The following is a 19,016-nucleotide window of genomic DNA, read 5'->3' on the forward strand; positions in this document are numbered from 1 at the left end:
TCTTACGCCATGAGCGTTGCATTTTCAATACGCATTAAAAAAGTTTCACTTTTAACCCCTATTCCATTTCCAAGCTAAGTTTTTGAACACAAAAACTTATCCCATGGCCGTGTGAAATCCTTTATACCGCCCATCTCTTCCCTAAGGTAGGAAAATGAGGTTTTTAGGGAAGAATGCAGTGAGATGAAGAGGTGAAAGGATGAGAGAAGGAAAGAACATTTAAGAAGAAAAAGTGGAGAGAGAGAGAGAAGCTGATAAGAAAAGAAACCAAATAATGACAGGAAAGAGAAAAGAAATGATTAAGGAGGCGAGGTGATATGAGACAGGGAAGTGAAGGAGAGAAGGTCAGTGGAAAGCGAGACAAGATGATAACTGTAGAGAAACAAAGTGTCTGGGGAACTGATGTCGCGGTTACACTTTGCTCGGCCTCATTTGGCAGAGAGACAGCGCTGTTATTCGTGAACAGCACAGCCAAAACCTGGACACATGTCAAGAGCGACAGAATACCAGATGAGAGCCAGAGAGAACAAAAGTATGCGCTTCATGAAATCATATACATGTGTTCTGTAATCAGAGATGGTTTATGACTAGGAAGTGTATCATTTAGCTTCAATTGGAAATGAATGTGAAGCACTTGACTTGTTGCACCAGTTCTGCTTCTTTGCGTGTCCTTGTGACCCCGTTGACTTTTAAAACAGCTAATGGATACTTTTAATGTTGCTAACTCGTCCCAGTCCCAGTGCTACGAACATAAATGAATCATCAAGTCATGCGGTTTGTTATGGAGAGGCGTGCTCTTACTTTTAGAACTAACATTTTTTGCCTAGCAGACAATAAAACCATGTCCCAGCAATCATCCTGGCAGCTGCATAACATTCTAAGAAACACCTATGACACCCTAGCAACTGCATAATAATACTTTAACCATTACCCGTGACACCCTGGCTGAAATGCCCTGTCAACCACCCAGGACACCCTGTTAACCCCATAGCAATGCCCTATGCTCTAATGCATTACGAAGGTGTGTCCGTTCTCTTCAAAAAAATGTCTCGTCTTTGTAGCTTTATGTATTAAAGCTGTGGATTTACATGGTCATAATCATTGAAATTACATCATAAATGTTAGGTAGATTAAACCAGCAGAGTTTCGTTTCTATCTTGTCAATGACACATTGATACAGATCAAACGGCAAAGGCTTGCGGTCTTGATTAAGACATGAATCTTTCACTATTAGAATGTGAAAGTAGACTTCAGACTCGTCTTTTCCTTTTTCATTTCAAGGACACCAGTACAGAAAAGACTAAACAAATGAGGCTGGCGTGTATATGGGTGAAACATGTTTGGGGTTGGGTCTGCCCCCTAACCCATGTCTACAGCATGTTTCAGTTTGACTGGATGTGGAACTGCTGTTATTCCCCTTTTATTGCACCAGTTTTCGGATATTAGCTGCAGTTGTGTGTCACGAATATTCCCCCGCCTCATGTCTAGACAAGCATCTCTCCAAGATGGGGTGCAGTGAGCCGATAGTGTCACCCACAGAGATCACGGCTTTAATGTCAAGTACAGATTTCGTGCTTGTGTGTTCAAGGTCATGCTGATTGAAATCTGTTTGCTCCAACATCCCTTTGATGATGCTGACCACAATAAAAATGAGACGAGCAAAGACATAGCCCACAAACTCTGATGGGTGTTCCGAAATGTACCTTGTGCGCAGGTTTGCGTAGGGTTGGGTTTTGTGTGTTTTTGACCAGCTTAAGGTTGTTTCTTGAAGTTTGTCTTGAAAGCGAGAGCTGTATCAACGCTGCACATGTGCTGCCCCCTAGTGCTGATCTAAAGTAATTCTGATCAGGTCATGTACATTTTGAGGGGTAATGTACAGTTGTTGTTCATTCCTCCATTCAGTGAACAGTTGTGTTCATAACTGTTTGTTTTCTCATTAATGCAGCTGTAGTAATGAAGCTGTAGAAATTGAATGTTTAATAGAATTAATATGTAATGTTATTCATTTATTTGTTAATTAATTTTATTTACTAAATATTGATTAATTTATTCTTGCCCAAAAGCAGCATTTAATTTGTTTGGTCATTTATTTGTTTTAAATATTAATTCATTCATTCATTCCTGCCCAAAAACAGCATTTTGTTCGTTTGTTTGTTCATTTATTTTTTTAATTAATTTATTCATTCCTGCCCAAGAACAGCATTTTTTGTTTATTTGCTTGCTTTTTTGTTTTCAACATTCATTCATTCATTTCATTCATTCATTCATTCATTCCTGTTCAAAAGCAGCATTTTATTTGTTTGTTCATTTGTTTAAATATTAATTCATTAATTATGTCCAAAAGCAGCATTTTGTTTGTTTGTTTGTTTGTTCATTAATTTATTTGTTTCATTAATTCATTCATTCATTCATTCATTCATTCATTCCTGCCCAAGAGGAGCATTTTTTTATCTGCTTGTTTTTTAGTTTTAAAACATTCATTCATTCATTCATTCATTCATTCATTCATTCATTCATTCCTGTCCAAAAGGCAGCATTTTATTTATTTGTTTGTTTCTTCATGTATTTGCTTTAAATATGAATTCATCCATTCCAGCCCAAAAGCAGCATTTCATTCATTCATTCATTCATTTATTCATTCATTCATTCTTGTCCAAAAGCAGCATTTTATTTGTTTGTTTTAAATATTAAATAATTCATGAATTCCAGCCCAAAAGCAGCAGTTTAATTGTTTGTTTGTTCATTTATTTGTTTTAAATATTAATTAGTTAATTCATTCCTGCCCAAAAGCAGCATTTTATTCATTCAGTCATTGATTTCTGCCCAAAAGCAGCATTTTTATTTGTTTGTTTGTTCATGTCTTAAATATTAATCAATTTATTTGTTCCTGCCCAAAAGCAGCATTTTATTTGTTTGTTTGCTTGTTTTTTTTTTTTTTTTTTTAAATATTCATTTATTCATTCATTCATTCATTCATTCATTCATTCATTTGTTTGTTCGTTCGTTCCTGCCCAAAAGCAGCATTTTGTTTGGTTGCTTTTTAAAGTATTAATTAATTCATTCATTCATTCATTCATTCATTCAATCCTGCCCAAAATCAGCATTTTATTTGGTTGTTTCTGTCTATCTGATATCTAAGTAAATGAATATGTTCAGTCTAAATGTATATATGTACATTATGCTAGTTTTTTGTGGTCAAGCGTCATTCACATTTTGTTCTGAAAATGTGTTTTGTTTTTGTCTAGGTTTTTCTGTCCTCCCCCTTGTGTGTATCTGATGGGCTGTGGATGGAAGAAGAAGAGGGAGCAGATGGAGCGCGACGGCTGTTCGGAGCAGGAGTCTCAGCCCTGTGCCTTCATCGGCATCGGCAACAGCGACCAGGAGATGCAGCAGCTAAACTTAGAGGGGAAGGTAATGCGCACACGCACAGATGTGCTGCCAGAATAAAATGACAACAGCTACTCAGCCGAGCACACAGAGCCAAAACATTAGCATACCATTATTTTTCTCATGAATACGCAAATCTTGCCTTCTCTCTGCAGAACTATTGCACAGCCAAAACATTGTACATCTCAGACTCAGACAAACGCAAGCACTTCATGCTGTCGGTGAAGATGTTCTACGGGAACAGCGCAGACATCGGCGTCTTCCTCAGCAAGAGGATCAAGGTCATCTCCAAACCTTCCAAAAAAAAACAGTCCCTCAAAAATGCAGACCGTGAGTACAATCACCGCACACATTACGCTATAAAAGATATCTGGAAATGGGATGTTAGATGGGGCTAACAGCCTGAAGTCTCTGTGGTTTATTCTGACAGAGTTATGTCTTTTGCCTCTGTGCAGTCTGTATAGCATCAGGAACGAAAGTGGCGTTATTTAACAGACTTCGCTCACAGACGGTCAGTACACGTTACCTGCATGTCGAGGGAGGAAACTTTCACGCCAGCTCACAGCAGTGGGGAGCCTTCTACATCCACCTCTGTAAGTCTTTGTGCAGATTTCTGTGAAGTAATGTTGATTGCCAAATCATTAAAGAACTGTTCAAGGGACATCTGCCATAACATGGATATACACTACTGTTAAAAAGTTTGGAGTTTTCGAAAATGTTGCTCACCAAGACTGCATTTATTTTATCAAAAAACAGTAATATTGTTAAATATTATTACATTAACTATTTTCTATTCTAATATATTAAATATATGTTTCATATCTAATATATCTAATATATATTTTAAAATGTAATTAATTACTGTAATGCTGAAATTTCAGGCTCAATAGTCTTTAGTAGTCTCAATAGTTTTCAGTGTCAAATGACCCTAAAGAAAGCATTCTGATGTGCTGAATTGGTGTACAAGAAAGATTTCTTATCATTATCAATGTTATAAACTGTTGTGCTTCTTAATATTTTTGTGGACATCATGGTGCTTGTTTTTCAGGGTTATTTGAATAAAAAAGTTTTATAAAACAGAATTTATTTGAAATTTACACTGCCGTTCAAAAGTTTGTGATCAGTATGATTTTTAATGTTTTTAAAGAAGTCAGAGAAATGGCAGACAACCCAAGAACGACACCACAGACTCTACAGGGCTCAGTTAACATGTTAAATGATAAAGTTCATAACAATATCATTAGAAAAATATGGGACAAAAATGGCATGTTTGGAAGGCTTGGCAGAAGAAAGCCTCTTCTATCTAAAAAAAAAAAAAAAAATGCAGCACAGTTTAGGTCTGCAAAGTTGCGTCTGAACAAAACACAAGTCTTCTAGAATAATGTCCTTTGAACAGACGAGACTGAAGTGGAGATGTTTGGCCACAATGCACAGCGCCAAGTTTGGTGAAAACCTAAAGAGCATATCAGCACAAACACCTCATACCAAAAGACAAACATGCTGGAGGAGGGCTGATGATTTTGGGCTTGTTTTGTAGCCACAGGACCTGGGCACCTCACAGTCATTGAGTTGGCCATGAACTCCTCTGTATATCAAAGTATTCTAGAGTCAAATGCGAAGGCATTTGTCCGACATTTAATGTTGGGCCAAAATTGGGTCTTGCAACAGGACAATGATCCCAAACACACCAGCAAATCTACAACAGAATGGCTGAAAAGAAAAGAATCAAGGTGTTGCAGTAGCCCAGTCCAAGTCCAGAGCTCATCCTGACTCAATTGCTGTGGTGAGAGCTGTGCATAAGCAAATGCCCACAAATCTCAATAAACTGGCGCAATGTTGAAAAGAAGAGTGGTTCAAATTCCTCCAGAACGATGTGAGAGACTGATAAAGTCACACAGAAAATGAATGCTTCAAGTTATTGCTGCTACAGGCAGTTGACTCATAGGGTGTCCTAACTTTGTCACACATGGCCTTTCCTCTTAGCTGTATTTTTCTTAAATAAATAATGACACTGTGTGATATGTCATGTGATGATGTTTATCTGAGGATTTATTTTCAAAATTTTAAGACCTGCCAGATAATTTTTTATTATGTCCTGATACAGAAAACCATGAAATTCAATAGGGTGTCCAAACTTTTTCACATGACTGTGTATATATATATATATATATATATATATATAAATATATATATATGGGAGTGTATATTTGTTACATTTGATGTGTTTTGTGTCTTTACTGTAACTTTTGAACAATTTAATGCATTCTTGCTGAATAAAAATGTTATTTCAGATACAGACTTAACAGATCTTAAACACTTAAAGTCTGTGTAAAGGCAATTCAGAGAATTGTTTCGAAACACAATATAAATGTTAGAAATGTATTGACTGTGAACTATGTAGTACTGAATTGTATAGTTAGACCGTTAAACAGGTTTTCACCATTTTTGTGTTGAGGATTTTTTGTGTGGGCCTGAAATCATGTTTCGACGACTCACTGGAGTCAACACTATAATAACTAGAGCGCATTAGCATCAGTGGTTCGCCTGCTGAAACGCAAGTTAAGGTTATTACCGTTAGTTACTACAGCTTACAGTTTGCTAGTTAGCTATACATTCATCACATAAATGCGTATTACATTGTTGCGATAAGTTACAAAACAGCTCGGTCTCCTTATTTAAATTTATTTGTATTTGACAGTTGAGTGAGGCGGCATCTTTCCCACAAGTGGGCGTGGCTTCAGTGCTACCAGCGAATACGCCCCCAGCGTTTGAGAGCGGATAATACTGCTTATTTTTTCAAGAAATTGATAACTTATTTTATTTACTTTAAGTTTTTTATCATTCATATTTGCTTGGGTGGTTAATATTACTCTGTCTGTGGTGTGACAAACTCAAAACATATATTTAATATTGCTTTACATGGACTTTAACTAAAGTTCACTTAATTTGCGTGATGTTTATGAGGAAGTTTATCTAAAATCTTATGTAACTCAGAGAGCAAAACTAGCTATACAGGTGTGCTCAAGGAAGTCTTGTTTACTATCACTGTGTCACTTAAACAGAACTTGGAATATCTTTTAAAGTCAATACAGTGTATTGCAAACATTTGCTTTTAAGGAAGACGACTTCTTCCTTAGAATCAGCAGCCACGCAGACAGACTGACAACCTGTGCAACTTGACTCCTGTCTTTAATTGCATAAAGCCAGCCAGTTAGATCAGAGCTTGTGATTTGGAAAACACAATAGCCTTTGTTGTGTATTAGGAGGTGTACATGCAGCTTAGTAGACCTGATGCTGTCTAATATGTCATTGATGTCAGTCAAACAACAATGTTGACAAAAGAATGACAAATTAATGTTAAAACATACATGCCAACGTAATGGAAAAAAAATGGCATTTGTTTTATTGACACTGAAATGTTGGTGTTTTGACAACCATAATGGAGATCTGATCACACTGGATAAGCTTAGTCTTGTTAATTCTATTTTAGTGGATGATGAAGAGTCAGAGGGAGAGGAGTTCACTGTGCGAGACGGCTACATTCACTATGGCCAAACTGTCAAACTCGTGTGCTCCGTGACGGGCATGGCTCTTCCTCGACTGGTAAGCCCGTGTCAAAGTGTGTCCTATCCATGCTATCATTTCTCTCTATTATCCTCTGTTTAGTTTCAATCAGATGACAGTATATATAATTACAGACAGTTTATGTAATTTTTTGTGGTCATAATCAGTCACTGCTGTCAAGAAAGCAGTTTGGGTAAATGAGGACAGCACAATGTTGTCATCCTGTTATTTATGATACTTCCACTGATACTCTTATCAACTTCCCTTCCTTTCCTTCTTTCCTTGCCTGTCTTCTTCCTGAACACACACACACACACACACAGATCATTCGGAAGGTGGACAAGCAAACCGCCTTGCTGGATGCAGATGACCCCGTCTCCCAGCTGCATAAGTGTGCCTTTTACCTGAAGGATACGGAGAGGATGTACCTGTGCCTTTCTCAAGAGAGGATCATCCAATTTCAAGTGAGTCACCCAGTGGAAACTTGGAGTAAATGCATTTCTTGATGCATGATCTTGATGATGTCTTCAGTAATGTTCATAATAGACTGTTATTGCCAGTCTGAGTTATGCAGGTTGTTAAAGTCGCACTTTTCTTAAATTTAAGGTGTATTGAAAGCATTTTAAATCATTTTATTATGTCCCCCGAACTATATATTTGTCCGTTGTCAATGGTTATACACCAGTTTGATTTCATATCATTCTCTTTTTTCATACCAATATAAATAACACCTCCTTCACTGCAAAAAAAGGCTTATGTTACGTAGTATTTTGTCTTGTTTCTAGTCAAAATATCAAAGAATTCCTAAATCAAGATGCATTAGATATGATATGAAGGAAAAAAAAAAAAATAATAAATTAAGTGCATTTTGCTTAAAGGAGAAGTCCACTTCCAGGACAACAGTTTACAGATAATGTACTCACCCCCTTGTCATCCAAGATGTTCATGTTTTTCTTTCTTCGGTCGTAAAGAAATTATGTTTTTTGAGGAAAACATTTCAGGATTTTTCTCCATATAATGGACTGATGTGGTGCCCCAAATTTGAACTTCCAAAATGCAGTTTAAATGTGGCTATGTGGCTAAATTTGAAATATCATTTGTGACATTATAAATGTCTTTACTGTTACTTTTGATCAATTTAATTTGTCCTTGCTGAATAAAAATAATTTAAAAACGTACTGACGTAACTTTTGAACATTATTTACATGGCTAGAAGCTTGCAGATAAATTAAGAAAACATAAACAAAGAACCAGAAATAGACACAAAACATGTAGATAAATATTAAGTAACTTTTCCATAAAAAGTTAATGTTAATATATAAATTTTTATTATGTTATATAAAATGTTATGTTATAATGTATTTTCTTAGTGGAAACATTATTTTTGCTTATCTAGTAAGATAATAAAATATTTTCAACAATTTCACATCCATGTGTGTATTTCTTTATTTATTTATTTATTTAAGCAGCTATCTAAGAAGTGGGATGAAGTAATTCCGTCTTTATCACAAAATAAACTTCCTCGTGGTCATTCAAGGCTCCTGATTTCTGAGTGTATTTTGTGATAGTGACTAGTTGATTGTATATTATATCTAATATTTTTCTTTGTAAACTGCTATTTTTGTATTCACAGTTCTATGTGTGTTTTATGTACGTGTGTATAGGCTACTCCATGCCCAAAGGAACCAAATAAGGAGATGATAAATGATGGTGCCTCCTGGACAATCATCAGCACTGATAAAGCAGAATACACCTTCTATGAGGGCATGGGCCCTGTACACACCCCCGTCACACCCGTGCCTGTGGTAGAGAGCTTACAGGTAACACACACACACACACACACACGCTAACACTTTTTCCAGAAGCTTGCATCTTTTACATTGTCCACTCACAAATCTCTGCCTGTGGTTGATAATGTGTGTACACTTTATGTGTGTTTGAGCAGTTAAATGGTGGAGGAGACGTAGCAATGCTGGAGCTGACAGGACAGAACTTCACTCCAAATCTGCGGGTGTGGTTTGGTGATGTAGAGGCTGAGACCATGTATAGGTATGGATGTTATTTGAAAAGATATCCATATGGCAAACGGGATTATAAATCCAAGAGGTTTTGAAATTCTGTTAATCTATGAACAGATAATTTTATAGTGGGACTTTTAATGAATACAATTATAAACAGGCATCAAAAGCTCTGTAATATAAATTAGTGCTGTATTTAATATTAAATAATATTAAATTAAATATTAAAAATATACTCTCTTTATGTTGTTGTAATTTGAAGATTGAATGCGAAATTATTGCAATATAAAAGTATATTTAAAAACTTTAACATTAGGTGGGATTAATCACGATTCATTTGAAAAAAAAAAAAATTGCAATTAATTTTTTTTTTTAATCAGTTGACACCACTAATATACATGTTTAAAAGCATGATTTAGATCTTTAAAAAGAGTGTAAAATACTTGAGTAATTGTACATTTTCAAACTGAATACTGAGTACTCTTATGCAATAACATTTCAAAGGCAAAGATTATTCTTTTTCATATAGACCTTTAAAGTGTAAAGTAGATATTTTACTGGTCATAATGACTTAAATCATTTTTCTTTTAGCTCATCATATTGAAATAATAAGCCAACCAGTTTACAGCTAATGAAATTCATATATACACTACCAGTCAAAAGTTTTTGGACAGTAAGATTTTTTTTTTTCTCTTTCTCATTTATTTGATCCAAAGTACAGCAAAAACAGTAAAATTTTGAAATATTTTTTACTATTTAAAATAACTCTTTTCTATTTGAATATGTTATAAAATGTAATTTATTCCTGTGATTTCAAAGCTGAATTTTTAGCATCATTATTCCAGTCACATGATCATTCAGAAATTATTCTAATATTCGGATTTGCTGCTCAACAAACAATTATTATTATTATAATTATTATTATTATGTTGAAAACAGCGGAGTAGTTATATTTTTCAGGTTTACAGAAATAAATGTGATTAATAACAGGAATAAATTATATATATATATATATATATATATATATGTATATGTATATATATGTATATGTGTGTTTATTTATTTATTAATGTTTCACAATATTTTTGCTTTTGCTGTATTTTGGAATAAATAAATGCAGGCTTGGTGAGCAGAAGAAGAGACTTCTTTAAAAAACAACAAATATATATAAAATATACTAAATTCTAAATTAAGCTGCATTTTAATTTAAAGGTTCAGTTTAATATCTGTTGTGTCCCATGTTAAAAAGAAGCGCTTATTATATAAATAATATACATGAAAAAGAATATACTTAAGTGTGCACTGAATGTAATGTTAATTGCAATTAAATTAAATTCATTTTACTTTACATTTATATTAAATGCAAATAGGTAATTGTGTTAAGTGCTTTTGAGCCACTTAAGCATATCTTTATATATAGTTTCATAATTAATAAAATAAGAGTACTGCCTAATGTACTGACAAGTGTTTATAGTAAACTGAAATATACTTTAGTGTCTTGTATACAAGTATACAAATATAAATATATAACCAAGTACTTTAAAGGTTATGTATTTTAGTACAGGTAAAGCACAAGTAAAAGTAAAACCTTGACATTTGAAAGCCCACTTTTTAAAGAAGGAGTCCTCGTAATTAATATTATACAATCTGCAAACTAAACTACCATTAAAAAAGAGAGATTTGAAGTACACTCAATATAGTCAAACACACTATATTTTCACAAGGGTGTCCTAAATCCTTACAAACCTGTTAAATGCAGCAGTAAATGCCATGTTAAGTTTTGACAGGCCGTAAGTTGACCGAAGTGCCTCTGCCTAGTAAAACTGAAGTGAACAAGACCCCACACGTTTTGTTTAAAGCCTAATGTGGTCGTTAAAGAAAAATATGTGCTTTTATTACTCCTGTCGGTTAAACATATTGCAGTCAGTGACGGACTGAATTATTAATAGACGTTATATTTCCTCTAAAGGTGTGGCGAGAGCATGCTGTGCGTCGTCCCAGACATCTCGGCGTTCCGCGAGGGCTGGCGATGGGTGCGGCAGCCGGTGCAGGTCCCTGTAACGCTGGTCCGTAACGACGGTATCATCTATTCCACGACGCTCACGTTCACATACACACCCGAACCCGGTCCCCGTCCGCACTGCAGCGCGGCCGGCGCCATCCTACGAGCGAGCAACACCGGCTTGCTTTCCACGACCGGGAACAGCGCGGGAGGGAACGGAGAAACGGCGCCCTACGGTGCCAACAGCACAGCTAACGCCGTCACGGCATCGTCCTCCAATGCAGCCGCGGCCGTGGTGTTATAACACACGCAGCGGTGCTCACAAACTCACGACGTGAAACAAATTCAACAGACTACAAACTGTTTGTAAAAGTGCTGCATATTGAATTTCAACATAAAAACCCGGAGACGGAAAACAAGGGATAGATGGGCGGAAAAGGCTAAACCTGTGGCTGTGAGAAATGGTTCTCCTGTGCCCTCTTGTGGTTTTCTCTAAGGAGCCGGTCTGGTGCTAGCAATAGACAATGCCTGAGAGGAAACACCAGCACCCGGTGTAGAAGACATGTAGACGAGACCACAGCAATGATACATCAACTGTGTACAAAAAGCATCGACTGAAAATTACGTTTAGTTTCTTGCGTTTCTTCCTTCCGGTCTGATTAGGTGAGATGTATCATAACCTGGGAGGTCTAAACTCTTAGGAAAAGGGTCACATTGAAATTGCGAGATGACAGTTTTTATGGACCAAGGATCTTGTATAAGCTTTAGTAAAGGTACATTTTTTTTTTTTTTTTCTCCATACCTTTTTATATCAAACATTATAGTACGCTTTTGTTACCAAATAGGTTCTATTCCTCTGAGCTTCGCCTTTTTGTTCGTTTTCTGTATATAGCTACTTTCATATACAGCTTGGACTTCTTCGGTTTTGATACTTTGTGTTTTGTAATACCGTTTTTGTTTTCCATTCAGTTTAGTTGTTTTAAATTTTCATTTGGGAGAAACTCAGAGGGCCTGTTTTTTTTTTTGTTATCATTTTATGAAGTCTTTAAAAAGAAAAGAGCTTTAAGCAATGCCTCTGCCTTGCCTGCATTACAATATGCGCTACGCTTCCTTTAAACATTTCATCGATGTGTCTAAATCTCACAAAAGGAACAATGCCATCTTTCTACGTCTTATTTGCGAATATAAACCAGAAAACACAAAATGTAGAGGCTTTGGATGCAACGTGTCTCTTCGATACGGTAGCCATAGTGTAGTTTCTAGAGCACACGTAGGATCTCACATATCAATATCGGAAAGTTCGCCGTAGTTGGATATATGTAAAAGTTCGTTCAAGTTTGACATGAGTTTAGACTCCTACAGTTTCAGTGCCGTTTTATATCATTTCCTTTCTCAAATTCAGTTTTTTGTCTTCCTGATCTTCCATTAACATTTTCTGAAATTTGAAACGGTCTCAAAAATGGACGATTTGCAGACGTGCTCTACTATTAGATGTGGCCTTACTGGAACAAAGGTTCCCCGTTTAATTCACCCCTTCAAAAGGAGGTTTACAAACGAGAGGAACCAAGCCTTTTTACATGCGATTTTTGATAAACTCCCTAAACGTTTAAGTTTTCGTTTGGATTTAGAAGATTTAAATGTCTAATACATACGAACATACCCAAAGATATTATATTGCATTGTTGTCTCTGTTTTCTGAATATTTGAAGCGTATGTCGGGATTTGTGGCCTCTCGCACACCAAAAGTAGGAAGCTTTACTCCGTTGGTCATTGATGTGTTTATCGTGGCCTTGGTGTCTCACCAACTAGTAGACTAGTATTAACGACAAAAACAAACAAACAAAAAAAAAACAACCTAGCTGTAATGAACTCATCAACCAGCACTAATAGTGTTTTGTGACTTTCTTTTTTATGTACAGTAATTTAACTTGAATTTTATGCGTCCATTTGTAAAAAAAACGAAAGGAAAAAACAAAAAAACAAAGAAAGAAAAAGAGAAACCATTCAGCCATTTTGTTATTTTTTTCGTGTGTCCGTGGCTCTTAACCCAGTTATGTCCTTGGTGTTTCTCGTCGAAACGGTTGGGTGTTTAGTGTTCAAGTTTGTCCTTATCTTAAATGTTATTGTCCAGATAGTAAAAGGACATCGTGGGACTAGAAACATGGAAGTTAATGGCCTTTAAATGTGTGTCTCAATGATGTAAGCATACAGCAATACTGTATAGGTCACTTTTTGTGTCTTGGTCTGTGGAAATAGCCACTGATTTTTCACCAGCCTGATCCACACTCATGTGGTCATGAAGAACAGCTGGCTCAACTAGAGTCATATTCACTTCTTCTTCATACTAATTTAATCAGACACCTTTTGGTAGATTTGTAGATTTGCGTGGATTCTCCACTGTCTTCCTTACTTGGAAAATCTGTAGTGTAGTACAAGTAGGTGACCCGTCAAACAAGGCAATACTCCAGCATTGTTGGCCTATAATGTAGTATATTTTGGGAAAAACTGTAACTTGAATGTTTCTGCAAAAAAAAAGTTCACTTGTTGCCTCCACTAGCTTTTTCTTTTCACCATCTTCAACTCTTGCTAAAAATGTCTTTATTCTGTCCTTGATGGCCTCTTTGCAAAAATCTTCCATGAGGTAGTTTAACCTGTACTACAATGGCGTTTTAGTGCCATGTTAAAAAATAACAAAGTCTACGAGATTAAAGTCGTAAAATTTCGAGAATAAAGTTGAAATATTATGAGAATAAAGTCAAAATACTATGGGAATAAAGTCGAAATATTTTGAGAATAACGGTGAAATATTTCAAGACTAAAGTCACTATCTCGAAAATAGTGTCGAAATATTTCAACAATAAAGTCACTATTTCGAGAATAAAGTTAAACTATTTTGAGAATAAAATTGAAATAATACAAGAATAAAGTCTAAATATTTCAACTTTATTCTCAAAATATTTCCACTTTCTTCTTGTAGAATTTCAACTAGAATTTAGAACAAAGTCGAAATATTTCAAGAATAAAGTCAAAATACTGTTAGAATAAAGTCACTATTTCTAGAGTCAAGTCGAAATATTCCGAGAGTCAAGTCGAAATACTATGAGAATAAAGTCAAAATACTATAAGAATAAAGTCACTATTTCGAGAATAAAGTTGAAATATTTTGAGAATAAAGTTAAAATATTACGAGAATAAAGTCGAAATATTTTTACTTTATTCTCAAAATATTTTGACTTTGTTCTTGTGGAATTTCAACTAGAATTTAGAATACAGTCGAAATGTTTTGAATACAGTCGAAATGTTTCGAATACAGTTGAAATGTTTCGAATACAGTTGAAATGTTTAGAATAAAGTCAAATATTTCGAGAACAAAGTCGAAATTTGAAAAACAATAAGAATAAAGTCACTATTGTGAGAATAAAGTCGAAATATTTAGAAAATAAAGTTGAAATGTTTCGAGAATTTAAATTGTAGAAATTAAATTTATAATATTTTGAGAGGAACAACTTTTTATCTTAACATCAGCTCACACACCTAATCAACACCCTTTGGGGTTGTGCTGTAGCTCTCTTATTTAACCTTTTTTACAACAAATATATGTGGAATTATTAGCAGAAATCATACCATGTGTTATACTCGCAGGGACAGTATGCTTAGAAATAATATTTCATGCCTGCGATTGCATTCGTTATCTGTTTTCCAGCACCACAATAGCAAGCTTCGTGCTTTTGCTGGAACGATCTGCCACGCCACATTAAAAACACATTATTGTAACGACATGTTGACATATTGTTTGTATTTTGCTATGAAACTGACAGAATTTGAAACCTGAGACTGGAATATTTCCCGGTTCTCCCAATCTGGGCCATTTGCATGTGCAATAGGCTAGAAAATACTCTCAAAATATTATAACTTTAATCTTGTAGTTGCTACTATTTAACTATCGTAATTTTGACTTTATTCTCAAAATATTTTGACTTTATTCTAGAAACATTTTGACTTTATTCTCGTAATATTTCAACTTTATTTCTTATAATTACAACTTTATTCTCATAGTGTTTAGACATTATTCTCGTAGTTACGACTTTATTCTCAAAATATTACAACTTTAATCTCGTAATCTTAGTTTTTTGTTTTTGTTTTTAATGTGGCACTAACGCCATCATACCTGAAGCTCTTGCACTTGGTTTCCAGTATATTCTTCTTCCATTTTATCAAATTCTTGCAATTCATGTAAACGCACACTTCCATTTGGAGGAAGATGGCACTGGGCAATAGCATGGATGCATTTTTATTTTTTTTCCCCAATGATTTGTCATTCATGTTAAACTTTTACTATGCCCACATTTAACAGTCCATTTAATTTGTAATATTTGATGGATTTTAATTTAAGTGATTGTCTTTGTGAGAGCTTACCATGCAATGTGGTATTGTATTTTTCTATTGTTTTGTTTTTTTTTCTCAGTACAATTCAAATGCTTCCCTTGATTTATATGGTATCATGACCCCAAAAAGAAAAAAAAACAAAAACAAGTGCTTTAAGCCAGTCCGCCTTGAACCGATACAACATCATTGAAACAATTCCTACACAAACTAAAGAAAGCGATTAATTCAGACTGTAAATTCTGTGTGACTTTATCATGTTTTCATTAGCATAGCACAATATATCATCAAGAACATTTCTGAAGCGCTCCGTCACTCTGATTGCTGCCTCTGTTCCACGTTTTGTTTACATTGTGGATTTACTCAGTTCTGCCCCTCATTTACTATGGTGGTAAAGTGCATTATGTTGCTCTCTAAACAAAACGATTGACAATCTTGCTGTTTTTTACTGTTTACATTTGTTTTTGTTCGTTTTCGAAGGTGTTGAGCTTTAGAATGAAGGATTTGTTCTGACCCATATCTGAAAATCGGAGGATACATTCTAACAAAATCTATTAATTTGCATTATATATATCATTTTTCTCTCAGTTCTAAATCAATTTAAGAGCTCGAAGTTTCATTTGATGTCCGAGGCTTGTATGTAGAGGTCATGTACCTAGCCTTAAAAACATTTAATGGCAATCTAAGTGAACAAATCGTTAGTTTTATGTTGTCATTTATACACATCTATTGGTTTTATAGTTCTTAATTAACTTTGCTCTTCCAAAAATGACTTTTTGTGCTTAATGAGCTCTGATCAATGTATAGGTGATATGCCAAATGTCTTATACTTACATTTTCACGCACTGCTTATCAAACATGGCACGAAAGGCAGCCTTTCAAAGATATCTCAATAGTTACAGATGAAAAGAAGATTGGAAAATGTACCGTAGACAAACGCAGTGGTGGTTTTCTAGTTCCGTGCTTTTATACAAAGAGCTAAAATATGGTCATAATGTTGTCTTGTTTTGCCTGAACATGTAATCACAGGCTTATACAGGGCATGTTGTTTTCTGTTTTACCATCTGGAGAGTTGACCGCATGTGTCAAGTTATTATGCCTTTAGGACGGTTTTAGTTTGGTAATTCACCCTCTCCGCTGGTTTTGCACTTAGAGAAAACCACATTTGTCTAGATTAGTTGCTTACAGAGTGTAACGGTCACTTTTCATATAAAGCGATCCTGCTGTGCCTAATTTGATGCTTTGTCCTAGGCTTTACGTGTGCAGTTCGTCCTCCATCCTTCTTAACCTTTCACTTACTCTTTGTCAGTCTTTCTTTCTTTTGTTGCTCCCTCTTTTCTTTTTCCTTTTTGGTCTGTTGTAGTTATAATATTCAGAGGTATCAGTATGGTAGCAATCTCAGTCCTTAATGGGCCGCTGATGTTAGGATCATGTGCCCTAATGTGAAACAAGGGGGCAGAAAAAAACAAAAACATTAGTTCTGTTTCATTTGTCTGTTTGTTTGATTTTGTACATATTGCACCTGCTCAGTTCCATATGTCATTAAATAATAAAAACTGCAATATTGGCATAAAAATCCAGAAATAAAAGTGAGATTTATTTCCTTTGTAAATTTCTTTTATAGTTGTGCAACTTCTTAAAAGAGCCTGAACGGGCTTTCTGATGGTGTTAAATAACATTTTATGCCTCATTTTTTAGGTTGCCGAACTGCTTCGGAAAGAATTTCCTAAATATTTAGCGCCACGCTGTCAGCCAACTGTATTTCCATTTAGCCACCCAAATCTTTTTATTGGTTCTCTCTGCACTTTATGTCATTTCGCAGATTCTTTTTTGTCAGAATGGCTGATAGATGTGATAAAGCAAGCTTGAGTTATTTCGTAGCCTGGGTTGAACTTGCACATTTGCCAGGGTTTTCTTTTTTTCTCTTAAAGGGATACTTCATCCAAAAATAATTCTGTCATCATTTACTCAAGCCTAAAAGAAGATACATTGCTGGTCAAAAGTTTATGGGTGTTTTTTTTTTTTTTTTTTTGCCACTTGTAAGTCTTCTGCTTATCAAGGCTGTGATTATTTGATTAAAAATACAGAAAAAATAGACATTTTGTGAAATATTATTGCAAATTCAAATAGTGGTTTTCTGTTTTGATGTACTTTAAAATGGAATTTATTCCTGTGATGCAACACTGAATTTTCAGCATCATTACTCCAGTCTTCAGTGTCACATGATACTTCAGAATTTTTTTTTTGGAACCTGTTATACTTTTCAGTATTTGATGAATAAAACATTAACAAGAACAAAATTTATTTAAAATATAAATATTTTTTGTAACAATATACACTACCATTTAAAATTTGGAGTGTGTACATTTTTTCTTTCTTTCTTTGAAAAATATTAATACTTTTATTCAGCAAGGATGTATTGAATCGATTAAAAAGTGATAGTAAAGACTTATATTGTTAGAAAAGATTTTAATTTTGAACAAATGCTGTTCTTTTTAACTTTTTATTAATCAAAGAATCTTGAAAAAAAACATCACACGTTCCAAAAGAATATTAAGCAGCATAACTGTTTCCAACATTGATAATAAATCAGCATATCAGAATGATTTCTGAAGGATCATGTGACACTGAAGACGTAATGGCTGATAAAAATTCAGCATCACAGAAATAAATTCAATTTTAAAGTATTTTAAAACAGAAAACTTATTTTAAATCGCAATAATATTTCATGATATAATGCAGCCTTGATAAGCATAAGAGACTTCTTTAAAAAAAAAAAAAAAAAAAAAAAAAAAAAACATTAAAAAATCTTTTGAAAGGCTGTGTATTTTAAGGAATGTGTTCAGCTGTTTTTGTCCATATTATTAAAGTTAATCTGACATTTTATAGACAAAAAAACTAAGATATTTCAAAAAGTTCTACAGGAGAGAGTAAGCCAACATGACAATTTCCATCACATTAATCGTTAACTAGGTGCCTCCACCATATGTTAACCGTATCATACAGGAGCGTCCAGATAGCTTTTTATGAATGGCTTTCAAAATTTTAGTAAAAAATAAAACAAAACATGTATAACTTCCGACATGTCTGATAAAAACAAATACAACCATAGAAAAGCTCACTTTTGATGTATGACACTTCACAAGTAACGCAGCTGAAAAACAAAAACAAAACAAAAAAAAAAACATTTGTTGGAAAATTTTTGGTCTGACCCTCAGGTTGCATTTTATACAAAGCACTCCTAAAATATTCATGATACATAGACTGACATATGTGAATCTCCTCAGTGTTTGGAAAGGTTTTCTTTAATAAGTAGATATTTATTTTTGGGCTGGTATAGACATCAGACAGTTGATTAAGACTTTACACAGTTTAATGTGTCAGTGTCATTAGGTACAGACATACAGTCAGTGTCGGGGGAGCATATGAACATGTGCGTCGTCTCAACAGCAACCTATTATGCTGCTAAATTTAGAAATAATTGTTCATTGCAATGAGAGAGGAAAATAAAAATGTGAGTTTGGCATATACAGATATTACAAACAAGTATAATAGTGACCATGTGTCCTGGTGAAAATAGCCCAGATGTCAGAAGCAGCCTTGAGTAGGTTCTTTGAAGTGCACAACAGGTGGGAAAAGTCTCAGGCATTGATAAGGACAGA

General features: G+C 34.6%; 1 protein-coding gene across 1 annotated transcript in view; it reads left to right on the forward strand.

Moving 5' to 3' along the window:
- rbpjb (recombination signal binding protein for immunoglobulin kappa J region b) overlaps window positions 1–13,742 on the forward strand; it is a 61,684-nt gene extending 47,942 nt beyond the window's left edge. Inside the window, exons 4-11 of the mRNA XM_051115098.1 lie at window positions 3,246–3,411; window positions 3,543–3,717; window positions 3,843–3,980; window positions 6,878–6,990; window positions 7,275–7,415; window positions 8,616–8,771; window positions 8,897–9,000; window positions 10,939–13,742. Of these exons, the coding sequence (XP_050971055.1) occupies window positions 3,246–3,411; window positions 3,543–3,717; window positions 3,843–3,980; window positions 6,878–6,990; window positions 7,275–7,415; window positions 8,616–8,771; window positions 8,897–9,000; window positions 10,939–11,275 (1,330 nt within the window). The 3' untranslated portion in view covers window positions 11,276–13,742. The remainder of the gene's footprint in view (window positions 1–3,245; window positions 3,412–3,542; window positions 3,718–3,842; window positions 3,981–6,877; window positions 6,991–7,274; window positions 7,416–8,615; window positions 8,772–8,896; window positions 9,001–10,938) is intronic.
- The last annotated feature ends 5,274 nt before the right edge of the window (window positions 13,743–19,016 follow it).

The sequence above is a fragment of the Labeo rohita genome, chromosome 7 (genome assembly GCF_022985175.1).
Source record: "Labeo rohita strain BAU-BD-2019 chromosome 7, IGBB_LRoh.1.0, whole genome shotgun sequence".
Lineage (NCBI taxonomy): Eukaryota > Metazoa > Chordata > Actinopteri > Cypriniformes > Cyprinidae > Labeo > Labeo rohita.